Below are 16414 nucleotides of genomic sequence, written 5' to 3' on the forward strand. Positions count from 1 at the left end.
TGGCATCGCTGAACGAAAAAATAGGCATTTGTTAGATGTTGCCAGATCGCTAATGTTTTCCACAAATGTTCCACAATTCTTCTAGGGGGAAGCTGTTCTTACAGCAGCCTACCTTATTAATAGGATGCCATCTAGGGTACTAAATTTCCAAACCCCTTGTCAACTCCTCCTAAAATCCTTTCCAACTACTCGCCTCATCTCCACCATCCCACCAAAAATTTTCGGGTGCTCTGTCTTTGTTCATATCCATCACCAGTATCGAAGTAAACTTGATCCCAGGTCGCTCAAGTGTATCTTCATTGGGTATTCTTCACATCAAAAAGGGTATAAGTGTTACTCTCCGGTCACAAAGAAATTCTATAATTCCATGGATGTCACATTTTTTGAAACCCAGTCTTACTATCCTAAAATCGTCATTCAGGGGGAGACTCCAACCCAGGAACATCAATTTTGGACCCTTGAGTCATTTAGTGAGCCATCCATCACCACCAAAAATCACACACCTCAAGAGTCATTTAATCAATCTTTACCTGCCGAAAATTCTGAGTTCATTGTTGACTTGCGGGATAATGAGCACATCCAAGAGGACACGGAGGAAGGAGCACTTTCTCAACAATCCCATGAGGCTGAACCGGGTTCTAATCCAAGCAACATTCCAGGTAACAATATTCCTACCACAGATAGTACTGTTGATTCTGAGTTAGAAAACAATATTCTTAATATGCCCATAGCTTGGAGAAAAGGAGTTAGATCATGTACTCAGCATCCCATTGGGAACTTTATTTCTTATGATAAGCTATCACCTTCATTCCGTGCCTTCACTTCTAGCATCACAGAGATACCCATTCCTCAGAATATTCAGGAAGCCTTCAAGTCTCCTCAGTGGAAGGCGGCAGTCAATGAGGAAGTTCGGGCTCTGGAAAAGAATGGTACTTGGGCAATTACTGATCTTCCAAGAGGTAAGAAACCAGTTGGATGTAAGTGGATTTTCACAGTAAAGTACAAGGCAGATGGTAATGTGGATCGTTATAAAGCTCGGTTGGTCGCTAAAGGATTCTCTCAATCCTATGGCATTGACTATCAAGAAACCTTTGCTCCAGTTGCCAAGCTCAACACTGTTCGTGTCCTTTTATCCTTGGCAGCTAATCTCGATTGGTCGCTTCACCAACTTGATGTAAAAAATGCCTTCCTCAATGGTGACTTAACGGAAGAAGTTTACATGGACATTCCTGCTGGACTTGAGACGACATCAAATTTCAACAAAGTTTGCAGACTCCGAAAATCCCTGTATGGTCTCAAACAATCTCCCAGGGCCTGGTTTGAGCGGTTCACTAAGGTAGTGAAAGGGTATGGTTTTGTTCAATGTCAATCCGATCATACATTATTTGTGAAGCACTCCCTAGGAGGGAAATTGGCAATTATCATTGTTTATGTGGATGACATAATTCTAACAGGTGATCATGAAGAGGAAATTGGCTTACTTAAAAAATTCCTAACAAAGGAATTTGAGATTAAAGATCTTGGAAATCTTAAGTACTTTCTTGGAATGGAGATTGCTAGGTCAAAGAAATGTATAGCAGTCTCACAACGTAAATACGTTCTAGACTTACTAAATGAAACAGGGATGCTAGGATGCAAGCCGGCAGAAACTCCTATGGACACAACTATCAAACTGGAAGAAAGTGACGGTAGTGCACCAAGTGATAAAGGGAGATATCAACGTCTTGTGGGAAAACTCATTTATCTTTCTCATACAAGGCCAGACATCGGCTTCTCTGTTAGTGTGGTCAGTCAATTCATGAATAATCCAACCGAAAAACACATGACTGCTGTGACCAGAATATTGAGGTACCTAAAAATGACACCAGGAAAGGGTCTCTTCTTCCAAAGAACAACAAATAGAAAAATTGAGATTTTTTCAGATGCAGATTGGGTAGGTTCAGTGACTGATCGAAGATCAACCTCTGGCTATTGTTCATTTGTTTGGGGGAACGCGGTTACATGGCGAAGCAAGAAACAGTCAGTGGTAGCCCGTAGTAGTGCTGAGGCAGAATTTCGTGCTATGGCCCTAGGTATCTGTGAGGGAATCTGGTTGAACAGACTGTTAGAAGAATTACGGGTTCCATCTGAGCATCCCATGGTTTTATACTGCGACAACCAAGCCGCCATCAGTATCGCTAAGAATCCGGTTCATCATGATCGAACTAAACACGTGGAGATAGATCGACACTTTATCAAGGAAAAGATTGAAGAATGAGTTTTTCAAGTCAGCTACACTCCAACAAAGAGCCAAAAGGCTGACATTCTCACAAAAGCTCTTGCTCGAGTTAGCTTTGAAGATCTGACGGACAAATTGGGAATGATTAACATCTACAACGTCGCTTGAGGGGGAGTGTTTGAAATCAAGCTTCTTTTCATTATTAATAATATATAATATATATAATGTATATATTATATTTGTGTGTCATTAGTAGTCATCAGATGCCTTAGATAGTGCAATTTGCTTTAGTTAGTGCCATTTCCTTTCGGCTACTTTTAGTTTTATATGTTGTGCCTTTAATTATGAGTGTTGCCTTTCATTATGTTGTCTAGTAGCTTTTTATTATATTGTCTTGCAAATGTTGTATAATCACTCCTATAAAATGGAGTCTCCCCGTAAGGATTAATACAATTGAAAACAAAGAGCCTGTTTGCTCTGTCAATTATTCTCTCCATATTTATTTTTTCAGAGCTCATGTGCAAGACACATGAGAAATATTCTCTCTAACCACCTTGTCTAAGGAGGTGATCTTTTGGAAGATGAGAAAAACCTTAAAAATCAGATCAACCTCTTGGCGAACACTTCTTCTTATCCACACCTAACCAATAATCTCCAATAATCTCAAAGGGTCAAAGGTAGTTCTAGAGAATGCCTTGCCACAGAAAGGTCAGGAGTAGTTCAAGAGAACGCCCTACCCGCAAATATTGTCGAATCTCAGGAACCCCTTAGATCGTGCCACCTCGACCAGGATATAGGCTAGTTTAACCAAAAAGTAAATTTATCTCCACTCACTGTCCTCAAGATCAAGTCCTTTGTTTGAACTCTATCACGCCCATGGTTTTGGTGCATCGATCCCAGAAAGCTCCGAGCCCACAAGTATTCTAAGACTCATTAACAAAGCAACTTCTAGATTGCAATCGAATCCGTTCAAAACCAAATGCTTCAAATCTCTAAGTTCATGGATCCGAACCCTTTCGAGTTCGAGCTCAAATGGGTCTCTAAGTTTGTAATTCTAAACCCTTTCAAGACTAAACAAATACTTCGGAGAATGGATCTCCTCCGAAGGTTTCATCTCTTCTGAAAGCAACGGTTAACCTCCTCGAACACCTGTATGATCTGGGCCTCCTCGGATGAGATTTTAGGCTCTCTTTAGAGATATATGCTTGATAGGTCCTCCTTTGTTTAATTTGTTGACTTTCTTATAGGTCCGTTCAATAGAATTCACTTGAGCCCATTTGACAATAATTTCTCCGGACGCATTAATTTTTAGGCTTTCCGATTAGACTCTGATCGGACCCAATTAATTGAATAGGCTCAAGTTAACCCCTCTTACAAGTTATAACACCAATAACTCAATAAGTCGTAACTTGGAGTTAAGAGTTACGATTGAATGTAATTGTTGTCGTAACGTTGACTGCATTATGTCATGAGCAAGAGCACACCACAACATAACCAAGGGGTGTGCACCACAACCTGATCCTAAATCAAAGTCATATTGCATCATAAATTTCCAAAAGTGACCAACCTATTTCTTCAAAGAATTCAAAGGACAAAACGCACTGAACATATGTTCATAAAATGTGTCTAGGTTAATATTTAATTCAAATATTGACAGTTTGACATAGTTACAAACCTTACAACTTGTTAACAAGGAATTTCTTAGGAAATGGGGGGAACATGACTAATTTTATTTTACAACATTACAATATATTGAAAAAAAAAAAATGAAGCCTCTACAAAGCTGAATTTTCTCATGAAAAACCTTCACAAGTCAGTTTGTCTATGCAAAAAATGGCTTGTCCCAGAGTCCAAGCTGAGGCCCTTCCTGAGCAGCCTCTCGTTTCTTAGGCCGTCATGGCATGGAGTGAAAAACTCGTGCCTGAGTGCTTCCTCTGCACTTATTCTCAATCTCGGGTTCACTGTCAGACACTTTTCCACAAGATCAAAGAGTGATCTTGGGATGACCTCGAAGAATTCTGGTCTTTTTGTGTTCTGTTTGCACCAATCTCGCAGTTTCATAGATGGCAAGAATTTCACATCATAAAGATCCTGTGACCAAAAATCAACACTCTTACAAAATAAAATAATCGAACAACTAATGTATAATTTTTTTTAATTTAAGTGGCGAGTGAGTAATGAATACCAATGGAAATGAAGATTCGCAGTTATGTAGTTTGGCCACTTCCCAGAGATCTTCATTGCCTCTCAACTTTGCAATTTCCTTTATGTTCCTGCAAATGATAGCAACAAGGTTGGAAAGATAGATAAATTGTAATTGCAATTTAGTGTTCTTTGATGAAGAGAAACGATTCTTACTGTTCGGGTTCACCAGTAAAGGGTGTCCTTCCAATCATTAAGTAAAGTAAGGTGACCCCGGCAGACCAGATATCAACTTTGGCCGCTTGATGTGGTGATCTGAACAATACCTGCATAAGCACTCAATATTAGACTATTTCAATTTACAAACTATATCCCTGAAAAACAAGCATACTTTTTTCGTGGAACTCTGAGGATATTCATTTTCCTTGAAAGGTCAGAACAAACTATCTAGGGAAAGGAAAATCCTAGCACTCCATGGAAAATAGAACAATTTATTAATTTCCATTCCTCAATTTAGGCTGCTTCTTGTCATTCCATCTCTACTCTTAGCACAAAATTAACCTGAAGACCATTGTTTAGGAAAAATTGAACAAGTTACCTGTTTGGGTATAATAGTAAGGAAGAAAAACTGTGGTAAATGTGATTTGCAAAATTGTGTCAAGGTTGAAGAAGTAGTATGTATAAAAAAATTGTGAAGCTAAAACTTGGACTAGGTTCAGTTGTAGTACAAGTGAAATGAGTGGGTGAAAAATAAACATTACAAATGCTTGTTGATTTTTCTCCACAGCCAGGTTCTTAGAGCTAATATCAGATTCTAGCTGCAGAGAAGAATCAGATATTTTGTAGGTGCTACACCCAAGCCACATTCCAAGATATAGGAAATTCCCTGCGAAAATTGTTTAAAATGATACTTCTACCTTTAGACCCAAGTTTACTTTGAAGAAAAGGAGAGCTATAAGATTCTTGGACTTCCTCAAGAGTAGTTGTTATCCACCCAGCTGAAGGTAAGACACTCAAATCTTCTTACTGACACAACAACCTTCAATTGACTTGGGGTTTTGAAACTTCGAAGATTCTTTGCAGTACATCCACCGCAAAGACGGAAACGAAGGAAAGATGGCAAATCTCCTTATCAGTGATTTTTCAAATTTAAATCTATCCAGTAAGTGCATTCTTCATTACAATAACATAGTTCACTGATTTAATGATGACCTAATCTCCACTATTTTGAAATTTAGTGAATGAGAATCTGCCTGCACTTCCCCATACAATTTTTTAAAGAGGATTCTAAAATTTTCATTGTTAACACTATATGTGGAAAATGTCTTCCTTTATTAGAAGTAACGATAATATTATAGCATCTTGCGACTCTTTCTCCTACATCCAAGCTTCTCTCTTCCCAAATTTAATTATGTCGCTGCAATAATTTTATTGAAAGATCTAATTCATACTGAATGAAGATTAAAACAATTTCTCACCTCTGGAGCCCGAAAGCCCTTCGTTCCAACACAAGGGCCTTCTCTCTTTTGCTTTCCATTCCCTACAAACAAGTAGTACATGAGTGATCATAGTAAAAATTTGAAGGATTCTTATATCAAGTATCAAGCAAGTCTCCAAACATAGCCAACACACCTTTATTATTTACCAGGCCAGCACCCGCAACAGCAATGCCAGAAGAGTACAGTGGCATTGGAGTAAGGTAAACAAGTTTTCTGTTCACTTTTCCTGGAACAGCAGCAATCCTCTTTCTCTTAGAAGCTGGAACACTTTGTGATTCATAATTTGGATTCTGCATTGCTTTATGAACCAGGCTGATAAGCTCCTTCCTACCTTGGCAAGGAATGGGTTCCCTAAACCTTTCTGTTGATGGAGTTCTAGTGCTTGTTGCATCCTTTGCTGACGTTATCCCAGAGCCATCTGCACCTTGGCTTTTCATCAAATTTCTATTGCCCAAGTCAGAAAAGGCATTTGTTTGGTCCACAACTTTCTTTTTCAGGTTCCTGGGTAATAACAGTGGCTTGGAAACTTTTCCTGTGTCCTGGACGATTGCTTCCAAAGATTTACCAATCAGATACTTATGATTGCTAGGAGGAAGTGTTTTGGAGTGGTCAAGTGGATGTGGAAAACGATTGAAACTCACATCATAGCCCACCTTTGATTTGTCTGTAAAATTGTACAAAGTCCATTAATCCAATCCAAAATTGCATTAAAATAAGAACAGATTCACAACAACAAAGGAAAGAAATGAAGAAAACATACTTAAGTAGGTTATTTATCTGGAAGATTTCATAACGAAGATGTTCTTATTGTTGTTCATATTGAATTTATTTCAACAAACCATATATAACATTAAATTCTTCAAGTTTAACCTCTAGGTATTTTTACATTGAACCTAAAAATTGTAAACATTTGCATAACTACATACAGAGATAAACGGAAGAAGAAACAACATACCAATAGTTCCATGCTTTTGGTGCAGATCCTAGATAGGAAAAAAAAAAAAAAAAACTTTGTTGAGCACAATAAGAAATTGTAGGAAACAATTAGAATGCCTAACTGAAAATCCCAAGACAAGTATCACCCACCATGGCAAGGTTAAAATCAATGAGATAACCTCTATTGGCCCTACGAGAGAAAAGAAAGTTGCCAGGTTTAACATCTCGATGAACTATTCCCTGGAGTGCAAAAAGAATACAAAGTTCAATCAGCTCTAGAGAAATCATAATGACCCATGCATGCACATCATATTTATTGGTTAGCCTAGTATCTCTCACCTGCTTATGTAAACCTGAAAGTGCTCTGAACATGCAATAGCCATACCACTGCAGCTGGAAAACATCTATTTCTCTCTTCAAGACCTAAACATTTAAAATAACAACTGACGTCAGACAAAGAACAGACAGAAAAGAGCCATTGAAGTTCCACATTAATTACCTCTGGTCTGTCATGCTCAACATGCTCTAGAACAAGGCACTCAGAATTCCCACTCTGAAAAGAGCCTTCATATTTTATGACAAAGTTCTTACCCCTGAATTAGAAGTATCACTTTCAGATTGAACATCACTTTTCACTTAAAAATATAACTGAATCCTTAAATGAACCTCCAGTATCTTACCCAAAATGCTCCAGCATCTTCATCTCATTATGAACATGGTGTCTGTTAGCATTTGTATGAGGGCCTGCAAAACCAAAACATCCCATTTGGCATAAGGTAAGTAACTCCATCAAGATAATGTCAAGGTGACTTCAAAATGGAAACATTAGAGGCCATTCTCTGAAGCCATCTCAAAAGCAATGCTGTAATGAAAGCTTGATATATGTATGATCAAAACAAGAAGCAAGAACATAAACATTTAAGTTACTAGGATTCTATAAAATGAACACCACCAAAATGCACTACTTTCTCTAACATCTGCAGGCTTCATATAAAAAATAAGATTAAAAATAATAATAATTCAGAAAATGTAAAATGGTATCTAGGACATAATTGAAAAGTCTAATTCACACTTCTCCTTAAAATCCAAGTATTAAGGAGAGGGAAACTGGAGCCTTATAAGTAGCACAGATGAGGCAACTCCAGGCAATGTGGGACACATTTCAACACACCCTCTTGGACCACAACATGCAGTAGCCGAACAAGCGGCACACCAATCACAGGCCCAACCAAGCTTTGATACCAAATTGAAAAGTTCAATCCGCACTGCTCCTAAAAACCCAGATATTAAAGAGAGGGAAACTGGAGCCTTATAAGTAGCACAGATGAGGCAACCCTAAGTAATGTGGGACACATTCCAACAGACATTGCATCCATGCATATCTTTCCCATAACCCACAAAACTGTTTTGATTCATACAGAGTGCTGCATTTGATTCCCGAGATTTTGTTCGAAAAAAATAATAATAATAATAATATTAATACATGGAATGCCACCTTAAACTAATCCTGCTACAAGATTCCAAGTGATCATATCTTTTTATATGACATCACGAAAATAAAAGTGATATACATTATTGAACAATGAAACATAGCTTAGTTGATCACTAAATTCCAAATGGAATAAAATAACTCACTCTGAAGGAATTGCAGTTTCCCTGCAAATGATGAAAAACATCTATTTCCGCACTTTGCATAATATGCCTTAACCTCGTATTCAAATTTCAGAACAAAAATAACATAAAAGATGAAAATACACCATACATTTAATAGCGAATGTCACTCTGTCATTCTTTCTCTGAGCCCTGTAGACTGTGCCATAACCACCTGCATTATGTTTACCAAAGGCCACCAATGAATTCAAATCATGACAAATGGGCTGCCAGGGCAGGAGATGGAAAGCCACAGGAAATCAAAATTTAATACCTGAACCTTCTTCTTCCTCCACGGTAAAAGATTCAAAATTTGGTAGCGGTTTTGGTTCCTGTTAATAATTCAAAGAAAGCATCACGAGCTTTAAATTATTAAGCCAGATCATCCATGATAACAGAAGTTATGTCTTGATAAAGCAAAAACTTCAATCATGAATTATGGAAACTTTGGCAGAACCAAAACTTACATTGAGAGCGATGGCAATAGGGTTGTCCCTTTTTTCTTTAGAATTTTCCACCTTTTTAGTGTACATTTTTTGTTCACAATTCTGCTTTAACTTCTGCTTCATGGGTATTGTGTTTCTATCTTTTGTACATTGCAGCTGCTCTATAGGAGAATCAACAGCCTTACTATTGCCCAATGCCTTGCAGAGAGCTTGCCGTTTAGGATATAGTGCATCCTTCTGAAAGGTCTTTGATTTGGAGGATTTCATCAGCTGCTTTTGCATAACAGAGAGCTCGCCTACTGATAAAATAGACTTATTCTCTGCATTTGCCGTTGCTTTCTTTCTATCCAGAGAAGGAATCATATCAATGCACCTTACCTTTTTCATTCTTTTGGCATCATGTGACATGACCATTTCAGCAGTATTAACTGCTGGGACCACGTATTCAATTTCATCTTTATGGAAAATAGAATCAATTAACAGTTTTTGCTCTTTGCCATCGACAACTCTTTCATCTTCAACTATTCTGATATTTTTATCTTTAAAGGCATGACCAACATTCCCAGCCTCCATTGGCGAAATTATGCTCTGTTCTTCTACTTTTGTGCATGATGTGGCATTGAAACTTGTTCTACTTCTAAAGCTTGTCTCATCCATCTTAGTTTCTCTCCACACAACCAAATTTTCTTCTGTAGTATGGATAGATTGTTCTGGATGAAGCATACATGTCTTTATTTTTTCTACTGTTATTGGATAAAGAATATGTGGAAAATTTTCAAAACTGAGAAAGCTATGCTGACATTCTGGCTTATACACATATCGATGCTCCTTCAGACGATCAAAGATTATACTTGTTTCCTTACTGGTTTCAAGATCAATTTTCTGCAGTCCATAACTCAACAGTCCAGCATTGAGATTGAATGAGAAGGGAACCTTCTCAACCACTCTATTCAAATTGTCCGATTCAAGTTTCATGATTGAAATATCACCTGCCCGTGTATCAATTCCTCTGGTCATATTGTCTCCCTTTGGAAACTGTACCTGCATGACTGATAGGTTTTGAGAAACCATCCAAAATTGTAATTTGATAGGTAGAGCATAGTATTAACATTGAACAAGACTGCTAAAGCAATAGATGTCACGTAACCAAGTTCAGATTCTAAAAATCATACAAGATATATACCATTACAGATTCAGTGACAATCTGACAGGCACCAATAATAAAATCATATTTTGCTTGAATGTGAATAAGCAGTGGATCAAAATCCAAATAAGCCAAGCAATACGCTCCAGAACTCTTATACATGTACAAATTCAAGGCTAAGGAGGAGGGAACATGATTAGGGCAAACCTAATGATTACCCATCTGATGTTTGGGAAATGTAGAGTCAGAATATGATATATCAATGGCCCCATTTCGGTCACACTGAGAGCATCTCCAATCCTTTCATTAAATGTTCATCAAATAAAGAACCATTTTTTCCATCAAATTGAGAACAGATCCAAACCATTACCAAATTTGAATTTGATGGGAAAAAAAATTAAAAATTAAAATAAAAAAATGAAGCATTGGAGATGATTTTTTTCCCCATCAAATTTGATGAAAAGGAGATATTTGGAATTTTTAAAAAGATTTTGATAAAAGCATTGGAATAGTTCATGTCGAATTAAGCTTCTTTTTTTTTTTTTTTTACTCAAATTTAAAATCAAATTCGATGAAAAACTTGGAGATGATCTAATCCACGTTAAGCACAATCAAATTATACCTTCATTGAAGATAAATCCAACAACAAATGCAAATTTTAGTCGCTCACAAAGCATTACCTTACTATAATCACTTGGAGTTGAAATTGGCACAATTCGATTTCCCTCATCTACAGAACACAAAACCGCTCTCTTTTTCTCCACCGCCATAATTTCAAACTCCGATCTGAGCCTCTTCCTTCTCCTACTATACGTCCTGACAACATCTTCCCAAACTCTAAAACCTCCGACCCCAATCCGAGGCACAAACGCGTCAATTGCATTCAAATTCGATAAAAACTTCCGAAAAGCTACGAAGACAACAAGCGACGGTATAACAAACAGGTCATTGTTGAAGCAGATTGGAGAATTGGAGATCGAACAGAGGTAATTGATGTAATCGGGGGGTACTGGGAAAAGAATGCATTGGGAAGCGAGCTCTGAAGGAGGAGAAGGACGGCCGATTCTGAGGAGGAGAGAGAGGAGGTGCCAAGCTTTGTGGAGGTCGGTGGTGGTGAATGGAGTGAGGGTTGACTTTGTGAGCTGAGCTTCCATGGAGGTCTCAGATCTTGAGAGTGAAGGTGTATGCATATGTATGTCTGTATGGAGAAGATTTGCAGAGATGAGGAGAGAGAGAAGGGGGGAGGAGGAGCGGGAATGGGACTCGTCGTGTAGGGTTTGAGAATTTGCAAGTGCCAAATTCCCGCCAATTCCATCTAAGGATTGAATTTTGGATTATTTACTCCTGAACGATTAAGAACTATCATTTTTACTTTGTAAATTATAAAAAGTATCTTCAATTATTGAGAAGTGTCAGTTTTATCTTCTGAATTATAAAAAGTGTATGAATATTTTAAATTATAAAAATGTATAAATGTCTTTATATTACAAAAAGGTGCAAATTTGATTGTTAACGAAATGAGTTAAAGTAAAACGCATCAATATTTAAGAGACTTATTTGTATATTTTTATAGTTGGGGGAGGGGGGAATGATACCTTTTTTAATTTGGGAGGTCCATTAATATGTTTTTATAATTTAGGAGATCAAATTATTACTTCTTAATAATTTAGGGGTCTCTATATAAATAATTCTTAAATTTTTTTTTTTTTTGAAAAAAAAAAAAAAAAACCTCACAAATTTGAGTCTTATAGCCAAATAAACACATGAGTTTTTATTTTTGTCTTAAATTTGAACAAATCTATTTAGTAGTATTTTGTTGTGGTAAAATTGAACCCAAAAATTTGATATTTTAATCATTAAATTCAATAAAAAAAATTATATTTAAAAAAAAAAAATCATACACCCACATATATAATGACTTAAATATATTTTTTTTATTTTTGTCAATTTCACTTAACAAAAATAGATAAATAGTTTAAATTTAAAAAACAAACTAAAATATTAGAATTTAAATTGATAAAATTAAAAATTGAAAATTTATTTTGTTAAACTCGGACGGGTTCGGTCGAGTTGGGGGTTTGCCCAAGCCCAGCCCGAATTGTATTTGGCAGTGCCCAAGCCCAACCATGAACCCGAGCATTGCTGTCCAAGACCGGACCAAGCTTTGTATTTTGAACTCGAGTTAGCCCGAATTGTCTAAAATTCCCAAGTCCAGAAACCTAAAGATAAACCAAATGAAACTCTCTGCTTGTGTCCACCAAACAATTGAGTCCCATGCTCACCTACCATGGTGTCTAGTCCCTAAATCCAATATTTAAAATACAAAGGTAAAATAAAGAATTAACAAGCTTATGAAAGTGAATAGATAGAATACATAAGAAATGATGTAATCAAAAGGGCAAAAAAACATCAAACCTGAGGCAGTTATATATTATAAGATATAGTTGGGCTAATTTAATTTAATTTATTAAACCTCTTTTATTTAATTTATATATATTATATAATTTATACAATATATTAAATTCAATTCGAGTTGCTCGGGTTGGCCATTGATTCTGCTCAAGCCCGGCCCGAATTACAATTCGGACATCAAAAATCTGCCCAGGCCCGTCCAGATTACAAGATATAGTTGCCCAAGTCCTAAAAAAACTCGGGCTGGGCTCGGGTTGCTCGAGTTGAGCTCGCCCGAGTTGCACCCCTAGTTATAAGACTCAAATTTTATTTTTATTTTTTGTAATTATTTTCTTTTTATTTTTTCAAAAGAAAAAATCTTAAAAAAAAACTGCAAGTGTATTTGAATTTACGTGCAAGCCCTCGGATGATGTGAAAGTTAATAAATGAACTGGACCTATATTGCACCATGTATTTAGGTTGGGCCACAACGGCTTCATTTGGGAAGTGGGTTGCTTTTTTAGTTTTTTGACTTTTTTTTGCTATTTTAGTCTGGGCTAAAAAGCTTGGTTTTGGAAGGACTTTTTGGATTTTTGACTTTTTTAACTTTTTTTGTGAGAGAAGATTGTAATGATTATGGGTTGGATGTGATGTTTTGTTTGTTGTGTCTAAAATAGCCTATTTTGTTTTTTGTGGCTAAAATAGCCAAAAAAAACCCATAAACCAACTTGCCAAACGGAGGCGAACAGTTCAATTTCGGTGATTTAAATTATTTGTTTTGTCAATATTCGTGTAGATTATTATTTTTTGAATAATCATATTAGATCAATAATTACAATTATGTTATTTTATTATATTTGACTAAAGAAAAATATATTTATTTTCAAAGCATTATTACTGTTGGCTACATATTGTGTATAAAGCCAATCACAGTTCAACACGTGGTAGGTTGAGGGTAATACGGGAAAACAATTCAAACCTTCGATCGTGATCGTCCACGTGGCAGTTAGTATTGGTTTTCATAAGATCTGCGTAGTATTGGATCAGCAAAGAGATGCAAAGTGATGTGGCTTCAACGGTTACTCACATTTAAATTCAAAATCAGGGGGGAAGCCTAGCTGCAGGTATTGGCGTAGTAGAGCTAACTATAAGGCAACATGATTAGCGATCATGGAGGAGCGTTACGACGGTTAGAATTGCAGTTCGATGGTTATCTCTAAGAAGTATAAATAACAGAGAAGGCCCCAGAAAAGTCCCAGACTCAAATCCAGAAAACCAGTTTTATTCTACTTTATTTCTTTTCTAATTTTTATATTTCTTGTTCTTTACATTTATGTACTTCAAATTTCTGCACTGCATTTCGTTCATAGGAGTAGTTTTCAGGTAACTTGTTGCTGTAAACCTCTACGAGGCTGGTTCAGATCTTTGTAAGTCTTTAATTTTGCTTAATGAAATACTACAACTGTTCTTCATTTAACTATTGTTTGCTTAATTCTTCTAAGCAAAGCCACCAGTAAAAGTCCTCTTCATTGAGGCTGAAAGAACTAAAACACAATCGTCTAATAAGTGGTTGGCAATTAACATTATATAAGGATTGATTGATCCTTGCTGGCAAGCTTACAATTACAAAAATAGCCTTCGAAAGCCAAAAAAACCAACATATATTTTTGGCACGCCTGGTGGGACTAATTGAAATGGCTAGATGTAGGAGACAAGGAAAAAATGAACGCTTGGAAGAAGGCGTGGAAGGGGAGGTAGAAATGCCTAATACAAAGGATAATGTGATAACACATCCTGTGGAAACACTTATTTTATAAGAACCTATGGTCGAACAGACCAACACTTCGGAACAAGTACCATATGTTCATAATATTGGACAAGGCCAAGGAATTGAACCATCCACTATTCCATCTACTCAGCCAATGAATCCATGGGGTGGCCTAGTAGATGCCATGGGACAGCAGTTAATGAACACAATAGAAAGGTGGGCAACATCCTTTTTGGATCGAATGAATACCCACCAACCAACAAACACAAGACACATGGAGGAAATTTCAAATGTCCTTCAGCAAAGATTGGCTAGAGATAAACAGCCTATGCAAATTAATGGACATTTTAATAGTCAAACTAATAATCAAAACTATGAAAGACCATCGCCTCAGTCTTGGTATGAATCTATTTCGAGGCCTATAACAAGTCAAAATGCTTCATTACTTAACAGTAAAGCCATGCAAATTGGTGAATCTGGCCCAGTGCAAGAAAATGGCATAAGGATGGTTCCAAATCCCATGTTCAAAGTCATACCTGGAACGAGGGGGTTCACTAATCCTTTATTCGAATTTATACCCAGGGGGTTGGAAGGTTTTCCTACAACTGGAAGAGACACAACACCTGTTCCAGCACCTTTCGCAGGACAGGATCAAAGGGGTTACCCATACCTCCAACAGCAGCCAGCACCACAAGGACAACCAGTCCCAAATATACCACCCTTTGGACCAAGAGAACCCCAGGCACAAGGTTGTCCACCAAATCCTGTGTTTGTTCCTCCAGTTGTGGTTCAACAGGCACAAAATATGGTCTCTGGGGATCAAATCGTTGACATTGTTAGAGAAATGTGTGGACCAATGGCTCGGGGGGTTCAGACTCTTGTGTACAGGAAACCATACCCAGAATCGGTAGATAGGGTACATGAATACCCAAGAGGTTTCAGGATACTAGATTTTGCCCTTTTTTATGAGAATGGAAACCAATCAACGGTTGAGCATATTGCTACGTTCGCGGCTCAGTGCGGTGAATTTATGAATAATGACTATATGAAGTTAAGATTATTTCCAAATTCTCTAACTGGGGGAGCATTTGTATGGTATATTAACCTTACACCTGGCTCTATCCAAACTTGGCAACAAATGGAAGAGGCATTTCATGCCCAATTCTTCCAAACAGAGCTAGAGGTTTCCATGGCAGACTTGGCAAGAATGAGTCAAAGGCCTGATGAGAAAGCTACTCAGTTTGTTGTCAGATTTAAAAGAGCACGAAATAAATGTAGGATCATCTTACTAGAGCCTGAATTTGTGAGATTGGCTCAAAATGGTTTAGAGTTTAGGCTTCGAAAGAAGTTTGACTCAACTGAGTTTAGAGACTTAGTGGAATTAACCTATAAGGTGTCTAGGTATGAAGCATTACTAGAAGAAGAACAAGATCGAAGTAATGCATCGTACAAGACGTATTATAGAGATCCTAATTATGAGATTGATGCAGCAGAGATTGTAGGGGAAAGAACCTGTGATCTGTGAGGCATTAATTCATAAAGATACAACAATTGATCAGCAGTTTAAAAAGAAAGACCTTCATAGGAAATACTCTTTTGACTTAACAAAGGCAGATGACATTTTTGATCGTTTGCTTGCTGCAAATTTCTTGAAGTTGCCAAAAGGAGTCAAAATTCCGTCTCCAGAGAAACTTAAAAGAAAAGTGTATTGTAAATGGCATAATTCTTGGTCTCACTCAACTAAAAACTACATTATTTTTCGAGACAGGATCCAAGAGCAGATTCGAAGAGGAGTTTGAAATTCCCAGCTAAAGTAGAAAAGGCCATGGGAATTGATACTAATCCATTCCTGGAAATTGGAGAGATGGCAACCAATGTTATTATGTCAGGCTTCCAGAACTTGTCCTTGAAAGAATTGAAAGAAGTCAATGTGCAGATGCATGTTGCCAGCCAAACAACTGTCAAGAAAGACAATGGAAATCTACCAACTATTGGGCAAGGTTTCTCACACCAGAGGGAAAACTCTGATAAAGAAGTACTGGATGACGACTCTTTAGAAGCAGCTGTCATGCAAAGAATGTGTCACAGATACAGGCTGAGTTACAAGTGGTTGAAAGGGCTTTCAATTGATGGGAAGCAATATTACAAGGATGTGCAGAGGCGTCCTAAACCAACTAGTGCTTATAATAAAGGTCATACCCAACTAGCATTAGGCAGCAG

At 37.2% G+C, this 16414-nt stretch overlaps 1 protein-coding gene across 2 annotated transcripts; it reads right to left on the reverse strand.

Moving 5' to 3' along the window:
* Nucleotides 1-3828: 3828 nt before the first annotated feature.
* LOC114322215 (uncharacterized) lies at nt 3829-11462 on the reverse strand. 2 transcript variants are annotated; one of them, XM_028269490.2, is made up of 14 exons: nt 10716-11462; nt 8913-9932; nt 8720-8777; nt 8558-8620; nt 7476-7539; nt 7295-7388; nt 7135-7218; nt 6946-7035; nt 6815-6842; nt 5993-6523; nt 5839-5900; nt 4577-4686; nt 4404-4491; nt 3829-4309 (listed from the first exon to the last, which is right to left on the reverse strand). In XM_028269490.2, exons 1-14 carry the CDS (start codon nt 11223-11225, stop codon nt 4025-4027), a joined length of 3087 nt encoding a protein of 1028 aa, XP_028125291.2. In that variant the 5' UTR covers nt 11226-11462; the 3' UTR covers nt 3829-4024. The 2 variants fall into 2 exon arrangements, with proteins under 2 accessions (XP_028125291.2, XP_028125293.2); XM_028269492.2 differs by having other exon boundaries at nt 8913-9940; nt 10716-11198.
* Nucleotides 11463-16414: the final 4952 nt, after the last annotated feature.

Source organism: Camellia sinensis, chromosome 11, assembly GCF_055761805.1.
Source record: "Camellia sinensis isolate YWXY chromosome 11, ASM5576180v1, whole genome shotgun sequence".
Classification (NCBI taxonomy): domain Eukaryota; kingdom Viridiplantae; phylum Streptophyta; class Magnoliopsida; order Ericales; family Theaceae; genus Camellia; species Camellia sinensis.